The sequence below is a fragment of the Leptinotarsa decemlineata genome, unplaced genomic scaffold (genome assembly GCF_025532065.1).
Source record: "Leptinotarsa decemlineata unplaced genomic scaffold, Ldec_3_MD MMD2_tig00000505_RagTag_RagTag, whole genome shotgun sequence".
Classification (NCBI taxonomy): Eukaryota; Metazoa; Arthropoda; class Insecta; order Coleoptera; family Chrysomelidae; genus Leptinotarsa; species Leptinotarsa decemlineata.
Genome location: NW_027412549.1, coordinates 13,718,111 through 13,738,172, shown reverse-complemented (window position 1 = coordinate 13,738,172; position 20,062 = coordinate 13,718,111). Strand labels below are relative to the sequence as shown.

At 34.6% G+C, this 20,062-nt stretch overlaps 1 protein-coding gene across 1 annotated transcript; it reads left to right on the top strand.

The window, feature by feature from the left end:
* The first annotated feature begins 16,796 nt into the window (after positions 1-16,796).
* Positions 16,797-18,074, top strand: LOC111510969 (ADP-ribose glycohydrolase OARD1-like). Its single transcript, XM_074174233.1, has 3 exons — positions 16,797-16,980; positions 17,096-17,399; positions 18,041-18,074. The coding sequence occupies exons 1-3, from the start codon at positions 16,797-16,799 to the stop codon at positions 18,072-18,074; spliced, it is 522 nt and encodes a 173-aa protein (XP_074030334.1).
* The last annotated feature ends 1,988 nt before the right edge of the window (positions 18,075-20,062 follow it).

Here is a 20,062-nt window from a genome sequence, read left to right as displayed (position 1 = left end):
GTATCTAGTCACGACCGTTGTGACTGTTACATAGTGAGCCAAAATAACTATATAGTGGGGATGGCGCTGGAAAGAAAAATGAAAAATTTTGAAATGAAATAACCCGATTTTGAACATATAAGAAAGATATTATGGAAAAAGCAGCTTTCATAATTGTACTATTAGGCCTGAATTCAAACTAGTCGTTATAGAACAGGGCTTCTTTAATTTTATTTATCAACCAATTCACGAAAAAAGTATTGAAAATTTCCACAGATATTATTTCGAGAAGTTTTGGAAAATTGAGAACACCATCAATGAATGAATGAATTAAAAATATTGAATTTATTTCAACAAATAACAATTGGGAGTCAAAATCATGAATTATTGGTTTACAAAAATTTTAATTTTCTGGAAAATGATTAATATCAGCTACTACCCAAGTCTTCGTTCAGCAAAAATATGTCAGATCCTGAAAGTTTCATCATGATTCAGGACTCTGATGCCAAAAATTTCTACTTCTTCTTATTCTTCTTATTTTTACTTCTAGATTATTGAAAATTTCCATATTGACTTTCATTAAATACATATTGTGTATCTCTATTGAAAAAATTCGAAAAAAACATTGAAAGTTTGGGCATAACGTTGTTTTTAGTAATAAATATACTCAATTAGAAGTTATTATTCCGTTAATCCAGGGAGATTAAGGATGCTACGCTTACTCATTATCATTCAGAAATATTCTTGGAATCTTTTATTTGAGCGAATTGAATTTCACCATGTTATCCAATAGAAAATATGATTATATAAATTGAATATGAACATATGAAACAAAAAAAAATAATTGAAAGGCGTATATTCTTACAAGAGATTCATTCTACGGAAAGAAAGGTTTTGGCTCTATCTCTATCTTTACACAGAAAAATTTGGGGATTTTTCAAATAAAGGTAGAAAGCAATTCTATGGCGGTCGGTGGCCAGGCGGATCGACGTGGGTGCTTTGTTCACTCACTCGAATTGACTGCCGTGTTAGTCGCTGGTTCAAGCCCCAGTTTTAACGATCGATTTTGAATCAGATAATATTCACAGGATTGCTATTCATGAAGAAGTTGAAATTCCACTTACATGGAACACTCTCATCCTCAATTGTGGACATCCGATGTTTTGAATTAGACTCAACTCAACACCAATCTGGATAACATCATTGTGAAGAGTTCATTTTGAAATCAATTGATTTCTTCTTTTATTTGTAATTTTTTTTTATAAAGATGGAGAAATGGAAAGCCAAAACCTTTCTTTCTTATAAAAAATTCTCTAATTTTGAGAAGAAGAATACATTTTAAATCATTTGTTGATAAAATAATACTAAACTTATATCTTATCTTTCCGATATACTCTATACCTTCAGAAAACATTATGAAAAATCTATCTACAAAATTCCAATTGAAGTAAGTCACAGAAGTAAATAAAGTGGTTTGTATAAACTAGGAGAATGCAAGAGTCTCAATTTGCAGTATGTTGTCTCAAACTCAACTAGGAAATAGGTACAGGATACTCAACAGTGTGAACGATGAACAGAAATATGCTAATACAAAATATCTACATTATCTTTAAATTCCAACATTTTAGAATTATTCTGGATAGGAATATAGAAATCTGATATTCTTTGAACATCAACAACAAATATTATTCGAAACGATAAATGATAAAATGTTTGAAGGCATACACTTCAAGGTTGTGAATTCAGATATTCTTAAATGAATACTAATTTCTATCAATTTTTGTCTCCGGAATCGGGACCACTGATACGTCTCTTTTGTCTTGAACATTGATAATAAACCCTCACGAGAACCATTCAATTTAAAGTTAATGAAACTAACCATTGCAACACGTTCACCTTTCATTCAAACAAAAACTCAAACTCTGTGAATTAATAGATTTCAATTTGAATTTCATGTCACATCAAAACGGTTTGTGAATGTCTGCATATGACGGGCACTTTCATGAATTTGTAAACATAATTAAGTATCAAGGGTTATGTTTTGACTATTAAAGCATATGATCTATTATAAAACATAGTTAGAAATACCTCAATACCTTACTATTTGTAGTATTTCAATTATCAATAAATGGATCGATGAGACATGAATGAGTAACCGAAGGAAACGGAATTATTCAGTTTCGTCTAGAATACTGTATATTTTACCAGAAAATTCGATACAATACAATTTGCATACATTGCCGATGAAACTATCTTAGGTTAGAACTAACTAGAATTTTAAAAATAATTCGTCTCACACTTTTCTATGATATATACCGAATATCGAAAGAGCTCAAAAAAAGTTTTTGAAAACTAATGACGTGTAACCTCCAAAGAAATTCCAGTTATATCGAACTATAGCGAACATTTGTTCTGGTATCTCTTGAAAAAAAAGAAAACAGGAATGTTTTCTCACAAGAGTTGTTGAATGGTGTTGAATATATATATATATATATATATATATATATATATATATATATATATATATATATATATATATATATATATATATACATATATATATATATATATATATATATATATATATATATATATATATATATATATATATATATATATATATATATATATATATATATATATATATATATATATATATATATATATATATATATATATATATCACAAATGAAACAATTCGTGGACACAACACTCCAAAAAGGCCTCATCAGCTGCACCGCGCTGATGAGGCCAATAGCCAGAAACACGTGTCCGCAGTTTGCCCCCCCTTTCTGGAATGTTGTGTCCACGAATTGTTTCATTTGTGATTTGAATCATGCACACTCGATAAAATATCTATTTGTATTTATATCCGGACCCGGATGTCACGCAGGTAGCTACAGCTGCCTACGTGGTCATGTTAGATGTAGCCTGGGAATTCTAGGTCTTCTAACTGGAACCACAAATGTGCGGTTGGCTTCTGTTGTTGACTCCGTGCGTATGTGTTGTTTCCTTCTTTCGGCAAACAAGTGTTGCCCATATTCACACTTGGCTGCACCGCGCTGATGAGGCCAATAGCCAGAAACACGTGTCTGCGGTTTGCCCCCCCTTTTTGGAGTGTTGTGTCCACGAATTGTTTCATTTGTGATTTGTATCATGCACACTCGATAAAATATCTATTTGTATATATATATATATATATATATATATATATATATATATATATATATATATATATATATATATATATATATATATATATATATGCTAAACTGGTTTTTCCGGGTATTTGATCCGTGTATGTGATATTATCTCTAATTTCACCGACATTTCGACAAAATCTCATTTGTCATTATCTAGGTGTGCTGTTACGTGTTCAGAGATAGAGTGTCCATAAACTCTCTACTACCTACTACTTAAATGTTGTTGAGTTTCACCTGTGTTCTTCTTCTTCTTAGTTGACCTCATCTCCCCGTTAAGGTATCTTAACGGGGGAGCTGAAGTTTTCACGGATAGGAATATGCTAAACTGATTTTTCCGGGTATTTGATCCGTGTATGTGATATTATCTCTAATTTCACCGACATTTCGACAAAATCTGAAGTTTTCACGGATAGGAATATGCTAAACTGGTTTTTCCGGCTTTTTCGACGTTTCGACGTTTGTCAACGTTTGTTCATAAGGGTGCGACAGTTAGTTAACGGAAAAACAGATTTTAAACAGATTTTTTGTATTATGTGAAATTCATTTTCTTTCGCATGTGAACGAAATAGTGATATCATTTGTATAATTGGAATGTTGATTTTTGCCCTATAAATTGGAAACTATTGAACATTGAACCCTATTATGATTATTATTATTGTAATATACTCTCTACATCAAATTTTCCCCATTTAATGCTACCAACTTTTCGCCTTTTATACATTTTGCTTTCTGGAAAAGTTATTCATTTTTTAATATTCAATGAAATTGTAATTTTTGTCATAATGGTAGATTTGGATCATTACCTTATTTATTCAAAATTTTGACCTTTCCCAGAAAAATACCGGTAAAACTCCTCTTTTATTTTCATTTTATGGTTTCAATCACTATGCCTAAAAATTGACTCTGTGAAATTTCACCCACCAAAGGAATAAATTTTAAGTTGTTGATGCAATTTCGTAAACAAAATCATCCATCCGGTTATTTTGGACGCTCTGTGAAAATCTCTGTGGTCACGATTCTACGATGCTAATCGAACACCTTCATAAAAACCATCTTTTGTAATGTCAACGTGATTTAGTTTATTTGGTTGTAAATAATCATCATAGTTTTCAGAACGACAGGTATCCGGTAAGGCTTTTCATTGAATTGCCAATTCCGTCAATCTTGGGTGAGCTTCGCTCTATTCTGAGTAGATTTTGAATATCATCGAAAGTGAATTACGTCGAGGCAGTTTTCCAAGAATAATAATTAAAGAACAGTTATTGGTTTCGGATAATATCCGCTGTATTATAAAGTGGATGGTAATTAATACTGAGTTTTAATTCATGTTACAAAATTATCCCATGCATTTCGCAAGTATCTTAGTAGTGAATCTCATATCTGAGTACTGAAGAGAATATGATTGATAACAAGGCTATTCTGACTCGAGTACAATATCGAAAACGTGAAAGTTTAAGAACAAAATTACATTAAATAACGAAATGCATCAGCAATGCAAAACAATTTTGAAGATTGTTCCTGAATATCGGGAAATCAATCGAAATTGTCATTAGCGCGGGAAAATTGAATTGTTGTTTTGTTGCGCAAAAAGGCCGCAATTTTCAAACGACGAATTACTTACTGGTTGAAGAAGACAACCGTCAGAGAACAATCCGTTTTGCAAAGTCTAATCACACAAAAAGAATAATTTACTGAAAGTCAGTTTTTGTGAAGGGATCAAATCTTTTATTGAACTTTTCTGCTATTTACTTCCCACAATCTAGAAAAATAAAAAGTAATAACAGAGGACTTTATGAAAGTGTAGAAGGGGCACATTTCTAGTTTACCTCGTAACATGACATTTTACCAACTCTGATCTGTATCAACAAAAATTCAAATTGTACTAAAATATTCTAATGAACCTCTCAAGTGGACCATATTCCTTTTTCTAATTGTGTGTTTTGAGTGATTTTCGTTTTAGTGTAGACACACTAATCAACGGCGAAAATTATTGAAAGAGAGTTCGTTTGTTTCTTTGAATTTCTGTAGATGGCATCCAAGTAGGATCATTTTACGAAGCATTCGTTTCCAATACTAATGATTGAACTTTCATAAAAATCATTAGATTGATAATTATCGGACTGCGCCCTTGCTTCCGCAAGGGCAAACTACAATTCATTTAACGTAAAGAACGTGATTACCGATGAGTTACTGCGTGAAATAAGTGAATAATTTTCAGAGACATATATTCTGCTCCACAGTAATGTGTTGAATGTATTGATTTTGCGTACTGAAAAAGAAAAGCTGAGAATTTCATAGGGTACTTACCTTGACTTTTTGTGAACCTTAATCTGGCTGACTTTCACATCTGCCATTTCACAGTTTCCTTCTCGAAAAAGTCAAAGAAAATTTAAAATCTATTATATGTACCTTTGAGGAAAGTATATTGATTTCATGCAATGATTTAACGGGGTAAACTAGTAGTTTGTCATTTCAAGTTCTCGATTACTAATTTGAACTTTTTCAGATTATGGCAGGTGAATTATCTCAAAAAAGATAATACACAGATAAAATACTTGTCAGAGGCACAGAAGAGCCGGAGGTTCAGTGCCGAGGATCCGATATTTTGACTCAATCTATTTGTTTCTCTGAACGTGCCCATGCTTGCTGGGGGGCAAAATGATGGATGTCAACGGAATTGGATTTCGTAGATCAAAAGTGCCACCTGTTAGTGTCCACGCTTCTGTGGCTCCTATCAGGCATATAGCTTTTTCCTTCCAAGGAGCATTTAATTTATTCTTCATGAAGTATTGAGAGTTACTGGGGTGTATGTAACTTCCTAGTTTCAAGTTCCTCAAGTTCCTATGCATATTCAAGAAACACTTTTATTGTGAGATTTTCATCAAATTGTTTTATAAAAACGCAGCTATTCAATACCTTTTTAGGCGTGTCTTCACTAACTGAAATCTAAAATTTGAATCTACATATAGATTTTAGTTAGTAAAGATACGCCTGAAGAAGCTATTGTATAGCGAAACACATATTGCGTCTTTGTAACACTGTTTGACGAAAATTTTACAATATTTTTCGAATACGTTATGGAGTTTCATCGGCTGATTGCATCACAGAGCTATCTATACTTTTTTTCGTCAACGTGATTGTACCAAGACATATCTATCTATCTGATTTGTTACCCAATACGCTGCAGAATTGTATGCCGTCATTCTTAATGTTTCAGCTTCTTGAAGAAAATTTCAAATCTTTATTGAAAGATACAACTTCTCATCGGAAACTGAATACTTGCTTGCGACACTGCACCCAATCACTGATTGTGCCTGTAATCAGAAATTTATAAATTATAAATTTTTTTCTGCGGAATCCTCTAATAAGTTAGTGTTGACACTCGACAGTGAATACATATCTATTTTACCGATGGAATGTGTGTAGGGTTCGTATATAGGTATATACGGGGTATATTTTGACGAGTTAACTTGATCTTTATATAGGAAACTGAAATTAGGGCGATTGTGGAAAATGGATCGAATGAGTGAAGCACTAGTGAAGAATTCAACTGGAATATTTTCGTTGGTATAACGTTTCCAGTTTCTTCGGAAGTGTATGTAGAGCTGCCAATTTATATATTTTATTAGAATCTCTGTGAAAAACAATCTAAATTTTCATAACAAAAGAAGAAAGGTGAAGTTTGTGAAAAATTTCGTAGAGGTACAATAAGTAAGTTTAATTCTATTATATCAAATGGCAAGCACGAGATCAATCAAAAAGGGCGATGATGAACTGCTGTCAACAATTAAATCATTAGTCACCAATGTGCGCAGCTCCGAAGTATTCATTAATACATAGTGCAACTCAATTTCGAAAATCCTAAAAAAATTTGAAGGGGAAGTTAATTCTTCGAAAAAAGAAAATAAAAATCTCCACTCTTTACTGAAGAAACAAAATGACACGATTAATTCAATGATGAAAAAACAAGAAAAATTTGAACAATCTCTACAGCGCAAAAATCTTCGAATATATGGAATGTAAGGAAATAAAAATGAAAAATGTATGCAAAATGTTGTGCAAATAATTAACCATAAGATGGATTTGAAATTGACTGATTTTTGTATTGAAATTTGCTAATTTTAACAATTTGTCAAAAGCCAAATTGTTAAAAATAGTAATTTTCGAAAATATTCAATTTTCCAAATTCATAGCCTCTCGATGTATTTTTTATATTTTCAGTTATGGTCGACTCAGTTTTTGTTGAATATTCTTCTTTTACATGATGTAACTCATTGTTTAGGGAAATTCGTGAAAGATAAACATAGACCAGTAATAGTTAAATTCTATAGTAGCTATCATAAAAATATGGTTTACAAAAATAAAAAACTTTTGAAGAAGACTGCTCTTGTTGTAAGAGAAGATCTAAGTTCAGAATAACTTAAATTGGTGAAAGCTGCTTCTTTAAAGATTGAAAAATCCGGAAATGTTTGGACCAATTATGGAACCTCATTTATAAAGTTTGTTAATCAAGAAACCTACCACAAAATTAATACTTTCGAAAATCTGGAAAGATTTTAATAGATATTACCCATAGGTACTTGATTTTTACGAAATGTATAAGTATATTCAAGTAACACTTTATAATTGTTGTGAACGCATTTTTCTTGATACCCATTACATTTATAAACACAAAATAAATCATTTTCATAACATGGCGGCCCTAAGTGTACAGTTGAGCTGCACTCACTTGAATTTTAGATAAGTATTCCAAAGTATTATCATTGTTTTTTTTTTTGTTATTTTTCATTGTTTTGGAATTTGAACATGAACCGTGGATTTTTGCAGGTAGGTAGCTTAAATAATGGATCCTTAATACTTTCATTTAGGGATATTGAATTATTAGTTTCAAAGTATTCCTTTGATATTTTACTTATATGTGAATCATGGCTCACAAGCAATATAAGTGATGATGATATTTCCATTGATGATTATAAGTTGTATTAATTGGATCGAGCTAACAGAGGTGGAGGGTTGTGCATTTTTCTGAAGAAAAAATATTCCAACGGAAAAATTTATTTGCCTCAGAGTTGCCCTTCCAGTGAACAATTGTGTATTAAAGTAACAATTCAGAAAAAGAAAATTGCATTTGGAGTGATATATAAGCCACCTAAATTTGTCAATACAGATTTTATAGCTGAATTCGAAGGTTTAAAGATGTCCTCGGCCTTATTTATCCCACAGTAGATGGCATTATTTGTGGGGGAGATTTTAATATCAATTTTTTAGATTACGATAATAACAATACCGAAAAAATATTGTCAGTTATACAGTGCTTTGATTCAGATCAGATTATAGATGCACCAATAAGAATAACTACAACAACATCAACACTTTTAGATGTAATTATAACTAAAGCCAAATGGGTTCTCGACAAAGATATCATTGACACTAATGGAGTTTCCTCTAGACATGCGCCCTTGAAAACATCAAGAATAACTAATAAGCAATCCCCTTTGCTAACTGGAACAATGAAAGAGATGATGTTAATAAGCGATAAAGCTTTCAGAAGATTCAAAAGGACTAAATCAGAAATTCATTTTCAGTTCTATAAAGACATGCGAAACGTCACTAATCAGGCGATTGAGAGAGAAAAGAAGGCATTCATTTCAGAGCTCAACAAAAAAAAACAAAGCCATAAAATCTAATGAGTTCATACCAAATAAAGTGCACAGTATTCCCCACAATTAAATGATTTTTTATTAACTCAATTCCTATTAATGAACCATCCTCCGAACTCACCTGTTTCTATACTGACAATAAATTTATAGAATTTGACTTCAAATTTCAAGAAGTACATGTTATGTTTGTTTTTGAAACAATTTCTAAGATAAAAACTAATGCAATGAGATATGATTTACTGAATATAAAACTCATAAAAATGTGCTGTCCACATATAATTCCATATGTAACACATATCGTGAATTTTTGTTTGAATAATAATATTTTTCCCACTGTATGGAAGAAAGCAATTCTGAAAGTTGTTCTAAAAAAAGAATCCATCAGTGTACAAAGACCAACGCGCCATTAGTTTATTACCAACTTTGTCAAAAGTTCTTGAAAGAGCTATTATTGAAGTTCCGTTTAAATAACACTTTGACAATTTCTCTATACTTCCAATAACTCAATCTGGATTTCGTAAAGGACATAGTTGTACAACTGCTTTGTTGCATATAGTGGACGATATTATAAGAGCACGTGAAGCAAATAATAATACAGTATTGGTACTTCTTGATTTTAGCACTGCGTTCGATACTTCGATTTAATGTTATTAATTCTTGGCTATAAAGGACTCTCTAAAAATGCTATATCATTAATCAGATCGTATCTCACCAACCGCCAACAAAAGGTTACCATATAAGAAAACAGCTCACAATATTTAAAGCAGATATGTGGAGTGCCACACGGCTCTATTTTGAGACCCTTTTGTTTGCTATCTACACATCTCAACTTGCAAAATATTCAAAATTTTATAATATATATTTGTATGCAGACGATACTCAGTTGTATTATAGCTTCTCACCTGAAATTATAGACAATGCGTGTACTCAAATCAATAGTGACTTAAAATTATTTGTGAAAAATGCTTCTGATCACTGCTTGGATATAAATTGTAGTAAATCCAATGTTATTGTTCCCGAACCAAAAGGCCCTAGAAATGATATCTGCAAATCTGTGAAAATAGCAGTAAATGATCATGTTGTCCCAGAAGCCAAAAGCCTGGGCGTCATTTTAGATAAGGACTTGAAATTCGAAAATCAGGTTAATAGGTTTATTATGCTTGCATATTGTTCGTTTAAAATCGTATATGGACACCGAAATTTCCTACCCATGAAGGTGAAGGCGAATTTGTGTGAATCGTTAGTTTTATCTATATTCAATTGATACTGATGTTTTGTATGGTCCATGTATAATCAAGAAAAAGATACGAAAATTTTAGAATTCCTGCTTATGGTTAATTTTTGGTATTAGAAAAAGAGAAAGAATATCACATAAACTGAAGGATGCTGGCTGGTTAAATATGAACGATAGGAGAGTGTTACATGCTGCAACTTTGTTTCACAAAATAATTAATAGTAAAGTGCCGTCTTACTTACACCAGAACTGATGATGTGCATAATATCAATGTGAGGTATAAAGGCCGACTGACTCCGCTATCCATTCGCACAGAGTTCTTCAGAAGGAGTTTCAGCTACCAGATCTGTGCAATTTATAATGACATTCCCGAGTCCATGAAACGAGATGACTTCAATCATTTTAAAACCAATTTCAAACGGTTCTGATTATCTTCAAACTATTAATGACCCAATAGCTACCTACCTACCTATTACAAATATTTAGATAGTCATAATATTTTAAGATAATTAAAATCCGTTTTGTTTATTCCTTTGCGTACTAGGCGACATTTTTGAGGTTAAGTGGAAGAGCTATTGAATGATGACTTGTCATCATGTAAATTGAACTTCGCCTTCTATCTTCATATAATGAATAAACTGTACCTGATTAATTTGATTTAAATATGTTAGAAGATGATAAAGACTATATTATTATTATTATTATTATTATCTTTGTTATTTTTAATGGCATACCCTGTAATCCAACTCATTTTTGCATTGTTCTCATGATTTAGATCATGGATCATACCCTTTACCATGAACCGTTTTTTTGTTATTCGAGTTTTTATACATAAAGTGTCAGATCCAGCCTCTCGAGTCATTTTTATGTAAATTAACATTTAAAAAAATATGCAGTGAGTGAATTGTAGATATTAAAGGATGATCGAATCATTCTCACATCCACTGAATGAACCACAGGGTGCGCAAAAATGTGAGTCCAATAAGTGAATGATAAAAATGAAAAATCTCAACTTTTTTAAATTGGAACCCCCTTTTTCCATCAAGTTTCAATTCTGTTATGAAAATAGGCCATAGTTATAATACACTTTCCTTCACCCAAAACTTATAATCTTGAGATATTCCATTATATTATCTAATGTTAAAAACTTGCCCGAAATAATATTTCTAGTAAGCTGCTGTCCATCATTCAACACAATGTTTAGTGACAAATGAAATTAAGTTGTTTACTGTCAGAGTGTCGTACTCTCAAAGGGTACAATATGATTTGTGTTGGTTATAGCAATCACAATATCTTTATTTTATTGGTGATTTATGGCGAATGTAATAAGAACATGTGATACTTGTGTGTCCAGAATAACCAAAACTTTCTCCAGATATCATCAGAATGTTAATTTTCAATCGTACGCACTTTGGATCATTCAAAAGTAAAATTGTTGTAATTTAAACGGCAGTGGACGATGTAAATACTGCAATTCCAGTGCTTGGGTACTTCACAGCATTTTCAGAAACATCTTTGAAAGATGTGGCATGAGATTTGAGAGTGAATGAAATGTCCATGCAGGGAATATCTGCAAAACATAAATGGTATCCGTATTCTCATACTTTAATCCATGGCCTGAAACTATCCGATTATTGGAGAAGAATTAACTTTCTCATTATGTGAAATCAAGAAAACGACCAATTTTTGAGAAATATTATATGGAATGACGAAGCGAATTTTACTACGTCAACGTCAATTTCAAAACCGTTGGAATCTTAATGTTTACAAAAATTTGAATGGTTAGTTGAAAAGTATCGGAATATATTGTTTTACTGTTTCCAACTGTTCTTGAAGAAGAGTACTTTGAGCACTTCTCCGACAGTTTTCACTTTCCCAATTTGCATCTGCATTTGTCCTTTCATGATGTTGGAACTGTTAGTGCTCAGTTTGCCTGTAGAGCCCTCTAACATAACATTTTTAAACTATACTCTAATTTACTTTTATTTCCGTTTGGATAATTTTCAATAGAAGAAGCTGGGGAGAAATCTGTTGTATCAGGAAAATTAGTTATATCAGACCAATTTTGTGGACGAAAGTGAATTTCATCAGGACATTGAGAAGGAGAAATAGTGACAAAAATTGATGCAGCATTTACTCTCTGAATTACAGTGCTGATTCTTTGATTTAAAAATGATCTTGCTCTAGAATCGTCTGTTACTGTAATTGGTTTTCGACCAATATATCTGAAAAAATCGGAAAGAAAGGAACCAAAGCTACCATATATTTAAATAGCGATTGGAGAGAAAATATTATGATCTTCCAGATAATTATATTTCAATTTTTCAGCATATTCAGAGGCTACACCAGCAGTTTGCGAAGTCGGATCGAGATGACAGCGAGCTGAGGTATCAATACAGGTGAAGTACCATACCATAGGTTTCCTATGTCACCAAGAAACGGGGGACATTCCATCAGGAAATTGTTGTAATGTGAAAAATGTACTTTGTGATTATTTCATTTCAAGATAACATATTAAGAAAAAGTATACAATTTGATATAATGATATAGGTATTGGTATGATATGATAGGCTATGCTATGATATAATATAATATAATATAATATAATATAATATGATATGATATGATATGATATGATATGATATGATATAATATAATATAATATAATATAATATAATATAATATAATATAATATAATATAATATAATATAATATAATATAATATAATATAATATAATATAATATAATATAATATAATATAATATAATATATGTTTTATTGTATCATTACTGGCAATACATTCACATTCAATCATTTATGCAGGACAGATATGAGGTCCAGGCATGATTTTGAAATTTCGTTTGTTCTGGATGTCTGATCTGAATCCATATTTATTTAAAATATTCAAATGATATATATCATAATCATTTGCATCCATTATATTTATGTTTATATCACCAATGACAAACAAGTCTACAAAAAATATTGGGAGCTCTTTTGGGTTTTTTGCGTAATTCTTATATTTTTGAGTATGCTGGATCCAAAAATTGATTTTATTTTGTCATTGAACATCACGCTCTTCGACAATGTGTGTTGTGTTGAACATCTTGAAGTTAATAAAAGACCTTAAAAATTTTTTTAATGTCTATAATTTCGTAACAAAACTCATTATTTATCTAAAATACATATTTCTTCTTCCCAGTGAGACTCCTTTTGGTACATTTTCGTTCGCAGGAAACATCTAAAAGGTCTCTTTTCGCGTTCAACAGTAGTCTGAAATCGTTCATCTTGCTCTCCATTCACATCTCCTGAATTTTCTGGAAAATAGTCAAGGTGAAAATGAAAAAAATGTACTTTAGGCAACCTGGACCATTTGTTTGTAATTAGGGTCTATTTCATTGCCTAAAAATTCTTTGCGACCTCTTAGAAGACAATAACTCTTCTATTTCAGGATCTGTCATGGTTGTGATGAATTGTGGGTCAGCCATAAGCCGTCTAATATCTGGTACAACGAAAACACTTTCTTTCAACTTAGCCTCTCAGAGGCCTGAAAGCTCTGGAAGTGACTTTATAAATTGCTTTATCAATCTCAGTTTCGGTGGTAGAAGATCTTCATGCAGAGGCACCAAAGTTTCATGCAGGACGTTCTTTTCGCCAACGTCAGACTCCCTCGGAGGCTAACACTGTTTGTTTCAGTGATTTGCTCGGTCTCTTCTATACCACAGTCATGAAAAACAAGGGAATTTGGTAAAATCAGATTGTTGTTCGAGCAACATAACGTAACGAATCTGAAGCCGCCCCTGAACGATATGTCGGCCAGCGAACAAACACATGACATCACCGCAAAAGGAATGCAGTCAGCAACCGCCGATTAAATAGTTATTACAGTTTGGTGCAAAATAGACAAAATGTGTTCGAGGAAAGTGCGCCTAACGGACTTGAAAGTCGCCGAATTGAAGCAAGAATTAGATAGATTGTTCTGGAAAGAAATCAGTACGCCAGAAGAGACTGTGAGATAACTTGACTGAATCAGGAGAGGATCCCGAAACATATTTATTTCAATAATGAGCAAACTCGATGGACTTCAACAAAATTTGGTAAACCTTGAAGAGAAGCATCCGGAAAATTCGAAAAGTTTGGAAGACAAATTTCAAGAAAATTCGAAGAGATTTTGAGACAAACTTCGCAGAATTCGGTGAGTTCAAAAGATGAACTTCAACAAAATTCGAAGTGCCTGGAGGAGAAGCATCTGGAAAATTCGAATAGTTCGGAAGACAAACTTCCAGAAAATGCAGCAGGCTTGAAGAAAGAACTTATTGGTGTGGCGAGCCTACTCGAAGAAAGGATAGGAACCATCGAGACAGAGATAGATAAACTCAAGAAGGAAATTAACACAGAAAAGTAGATAAAGAAAACAATCAGCAAGTTGTAAAACCAAATTGTTAATTTCGTCCACACCACAGAAACTGTTACCGAAAGCTCATTTCCGGAATTGACTTTCAACATGGGAGAACTTCATAAGGCAATGAAAGATGTCAAAGTCATTTCTGAACCAAGAAAGCCCTCCATGAAGCCGTCCCAGTGTAACAGAAAAACTCCTTGGGCAAATTACCGCCGACAATTCGAACCTGCAGCCAGAGCGAATGGATGGAATGTAGGAGAAAAGCGGTAGCATCAACACTGGCGTTGCATGGAGAAGCAACGAATATTTTGCCAACCCTCACGGTCCAAGAACAGAAAGACTATGACCAACTTATAAAACATCTTGAGCTACGGTATGGGCAGGACCACTTAGAGCACGTTCACCATTCACAGCTGAAGAACCGCTACCAGAAATCAGGAGAATCTCTACAAGAATTCGAAGCCGATATTGCTCGATTGGTTCGTCTGGCATATCCTGCTACACCGGAAAATGTAATGGAGCTGTTAGCAGCATTCTTGGACGGACTTCGCGACCAAGAAATAAGGCAGTTCTTGGAAATAGCTCATCCCAAACATCTGGTGGATACTCTGGCAAGCGCTCTGGAGTTTGAGACTGCAAGAGCCAGAGCAAAGTTTGAACTATCGAGAAAGATGGACAGGTGCCTTCTGACATTGAGGCCACCATTAGAAAGTTATTAAAAGAAGTGTTGCCTGAGAGAAAACAAATAAGATGCTGGAACTGTGGGAAAATTGAGCGTGTGCGTAGCGAATGTCCAGTATTCAAAGAACCAACAACAAATCAAGAAAACTAGAGGTGGTCGATGAGATATCGTTGGCCTATACTCAGTAAGCCCCTGTAAAAAACGCATTTTTGCCATTCTCCAAAGACAAGACAAAGGTGTTTTCGTAGACGGCCTGATCAACAACGAGCCTTGCACCATGCTGATAGATGCAGGTGCGACGAGAACCATTCTTGGGTCAACCTTTACCAAAACACCGGCAAGAGTTGAACCATCAAGTTGGAAGCTACGCACCGCAACAGGGGAGCCAGCCACTGTACTTGGAGAACTATCAATGGAATATTGAATTCCAGGGGATTCGAGCTGAACTTCCAATACGGTGTCCTATGTGTCGGCGGAGAAAAGCTGGTGCTTCATGGAAGAAGCAAACAGATGATCAGGGTCCTGTTGACTGAAGACATGTACGTACCTGAGAGGGCTGAAAGCATTCTGGAGGCTCACTTGGATGGAAGTGCGACCAGCGGCAAGGTGGTAATGTTAGAGCCCAAGATACATAATGACAAAATTGGACGAGGAATTCAAGAAGAAAAACTCATTCAAGAAGTTGAAAAGAGCTCTGATCAATGCTCCTGTTTTGAGCCATCCCCTATCGGACGAAAAGTTTATTTTAGATACGGACGCCAGTAACGTGGAACTTTCTCAGATCCAGGATGGACAGGAGAAAGTTATTGGCTACTTCAGGAAAATGCTCAGAAAAACAGAGCGCAATTGTGTGTCACCAGGCGAGAGCAGTTGGCCGTTGTCAAAATTGAAGAGCATTTCTACAAATACGTGTATGGAAGAAGATTTCTGTTGAGAACGGATCATGCAGCTCCCAAATGGCTCCTGCAGTTCGAAAATCCCAAAGGCCAAGTAGCGCGCTGGATTGGGAGACTTCAAGAATTTGACTTCGAAATAGAACATCGAACTGGCACTAGCCATAAAAATGCAGATGCCTTGTCACAGATACCATGCCCCAATGACTGCTCACATTGCCGACGAGCAGAAGAGAAGGAATCAGCTATTTGTAGAACTACAGCTGTAAACGACAACTGGGAGGACGATAAGATCAAGGAAGACCTAGAGAAAGACCCATATCTGGCTTTAGTCATCGGATGAAAGAAAAAAGATCAAAGACCATCGTGGCATCCCTTACCTTGGAAAACGGGGTTCTGAAGCGAGTGTTGGAGTCTGAATACGGTAGAGAAGAAAGGCGCCAGTCAGTGGCACCTAGGAACAGACGACGGGAGGTGCCCAAAGGAATCCCTGATGGAGTCACTGGAGGATATCTGGGAGTTACAAAGACTCTCCAGAAAGTAAGACAACGGTTTTACTGGGTTAATTGTCAGGCCGACGCGAAGTCAAGGACTGATGTAGTACTACCAGTAACGGACCTAGAATGCGACCGAAAGCTTCAATGCGCCAGTATAACGTGGGCAGTCCCTTTGAGAGAATCTTCATCGACATCGCCGGCCCTTCCTCAGAGTCCGACCATGGGAACAAATACATCCTGATAGCTATGGATTACTTCAGTAAGTGGGCTGAAGCCTATGCTCTGCCCAACCAGAAAGCCTTTACCGTCGCGAATGCTGGAGGATTCGAAACCGGTGTTAATGTCTTCATACTCGAACGGACAGAAGGTTGTACAAGGGGTAACTCAAGAAGAGCCACGATACCTTTTCAAAGGAATCACTCGTTAAAAGGTAAGACCTCGTTAGTCCTTAGCTCGCACAAGTTTCTCAACTTCTGAGAGTTGTCGTTCGTATGGGGGCGGCAGCTGATTAACGAAAAAACAGATTTTAAACAGATTTTTTTAAGTTCCAGTTGATTACGCACCAGCTCACTGTGTGGCAGAGGATGTCCAAATGTCCAGGGGTATCGCTGTGGTATTCAACAAGAAATTCGGTCAGCTCCAAGAACAGAACCCTGAAGTCGGAGGAGTATTACAGTTGAAAAAGGACCAGAGAAACATTTCCTACTTGGTGACCATAAAGCATTTTCGAGACAAACCGAGTCTTACCAGACTGAGGGACACGATGCTCGACCAGAAGCTCGTGTACTTGGCAATGCCGAAAATAGCCTTTGGGCTCGACAGGCTGGATTGGAGAATTCTGAGAAGCATGTTGGAAACGATCTTCAGATCCAGCGGCATCAAGATTTTGGTGTGCGGTAACCATCTTCCACGACCGAGCATGAAGACTGTGGAGTGTTACTTCACATTGCAGATATGGGGAGTCCTGCAGGTATCGACACACGCCAAGGATGACATTTTGTGGCAAAACATTTTTAAGAAGGGGGCAATGTAACGAATCTAAAGCCGCCCCTGACCGATATGACGGCCAGCGAACAAACACATGACATCACCGCAAAAGGAATGCAGTCGGCAACCGCCGAATAAATTCGAGTTGAGTACCGAAACAACTATAGAATTCTAGAACGGTCATTACAGATATATAAGGCCGGCTTCTCGTCCCAAGAGGACAGTGGAGTTCAGAAAGTGAATCGAGCGGTTAAACAAAGAATTCAAATGTTGGAAATAAATTTGTTCAAGACAGTAAATTCTTTAAATTGTTACATTACCAAGATTTTCAAATCACCGTTTACTTGCCAACCGTGGCTTTTATATTTTAATTCGCAAAGAATTGAATTCTGGTTCTTGTAGATTTCCTTGAGGTGTACGAAATGACTGAAAAGAATAGAGGTATAGAAACCGCCTTTATGAAACAGAACTTATTTATGAGTCTTTTTGAAGAATTTTTTAAGGAAATATGCCACCGTGCACTTTCAGGTTACATGATTTGATCATTTAGCATCCGCAATGCTTATACTTATGAATTTCTAACGATTCCAAATAATTGAGTGTATAACTCTTGCTTGCATAGTGCAAAATATCCTTATCGTTTAGATTTGGGAACTTGTGGTTACATTCCAAGGAATGGTTTGAAAACGTCGAATCATTTTTACCTTTATACCTTCAGTATACCCTTTTCAGAAATTTCGGCTACATTGTCCTACATAAATACTATTAGAGTCCGGGGACTCAAGTTCATAAACTCCAGATTTATCCATCGTGTCCACTTCATCTTTGGCATTGTAAAGGAACTTAGATAACCTGGCATGTGGTGGTCTGAATGGCACTTCTGCATTGTTTTTTCTGGAAAAACCCGCAATTGACTCTGTTCTTTTACCAAAGTATGTTAAAGTTATGAAATCATTGAATCCTGATTGTTCAATCTGGGGGCATATTAATGTGTCCGTAAATTTGAGGCTTTGTTTTTGACAAACATTTCTGGATTGTGTCTGTGTTGAAAACATCATTATGTTCTGTCTGTATGATTATCACAATTATCGTGTCTAGATTGTTAGCAAATGAGGGTAACGAGAGAGCTCTGTTCAACATTGAATCGTCAACACATAAAGAATATAAACCCGTAAGACTGGTAGTTTCGTATATAAACATTCCGGTAAGAGAACTAAGAATACGTCTTAACAATTTGTTCAAAAATATTATCAATTTCGTCCCACGTCACAGTATTGAAAATTCGCTGACTCCAGTGGAAAAAATAAGTAACCAAACCACACCACATAATTTTATTTCAGTTTCATTCGATGTATGTTCTCCAACATATCGTACAACGAATGTAAGCCTCTCATTTTAGATATAACAGATCAGGTCAAAGTAGGCCATATCACTCCTTTTAAAATTTCGACAACTATCGATGTATGCCTAAATCAGGGTTACTGAGGGTAAATCAGGGTTACAGTTCAACAGCAAATTTTATAAACAGGATTAAGGTTTACCAATAGGCTCACCCCTCAGTCCCCTTCAAGCAGACATATTTATGAACAGCTTAGAGACCACTACAGGCCGTTTCTTTTTTCATGTGGTAACATTGATATATTCTAAACCGTAACAGATACGAAAACGATTGGATGGGAAAAAAGGTGACTGTCATCAGGTCCTGTCGTTACTTATTTTGAAAATGTATTCGATTTTTTCAAAATATAATTCAGACAACTCCAAAAAATTCGACAGGTAGGTACCCAAACACAATGTTTTGTAAATTTATGTATTGCCGTAATCCTTTTACGAGGATAATTTCTCCTTAATCAATTATAATTCGTAATATTTTTATAGTTCGCAATCCTGGAGGTAACGAAAATATCAATTTTTGGTCGAAATTCGATTGTTGTATAATTTGGTATGATCAATGAGCTTCTCAAATCATTTACCATCTTAAACGCGTAGATTCTCCTTGATTTCTATGGCAGGAAAAATGAATGCGTTGTTGATGTACGTTGAGAACTGTCAGACGTTTATGAACATATCAAAAATGAATTTCAAATAATGAAAGGACTGATATGCTTTCATTTATGCAAAATTAAATAGAAATACTCTTTTGGCAAGGAATATGTATGTTGAGCTACACCCGAATCGACATATTGCGAACATCCAAATGTTTAGACGATTAGAAAGAAATTTGAGGGACTATGGTGTGATGAAGTGTGAGGAATCAAATAAATGTTATGGGTAAGCAAATATTACCGCATAAAAATTTACATAGTGAAAACATCCTTTTTTTTAAATTTAGGATAGGCCAGTTACAAAATTTCTGCTAATTGAGATTGTTCTGTACGAGAAATTGCCCACGAAATGGGGATTTCTGTAAAATCCATCAGAACTATTTTGAAAGAGAACAAATATAAATGCTATAAGATACGTAAAATTCCTCATATCAATGAAAAGGATTACGGAAGGAGAGCAGGTACCATTTGCGAAGTGGT

Bases quoted from the DNA above. Each gene is read 5' to 3' on its own strand.
- LOC111510969 (XM_074174233.1), top strand. From the start codon at position 16,797: ATGGATTACTTCAGTAAGTGGGCTGAAGCCTATGCTCTGCCCAACCAG. The intron at 16,981-17,095 runs GTAAGACCTCGT...GATTTTTTTAAG, and splicing joins AAGGAATCACTCGTTAAAAG to TTCCAGTTGATTACGCACCA. The intron at 17,400-18,040 runs GTTGGAAACGAT...GAATTTTTTAAG, and splicing joins TGGAGAATTCTGAGAAGCAT to GAAATATGCCACCGTGCACT.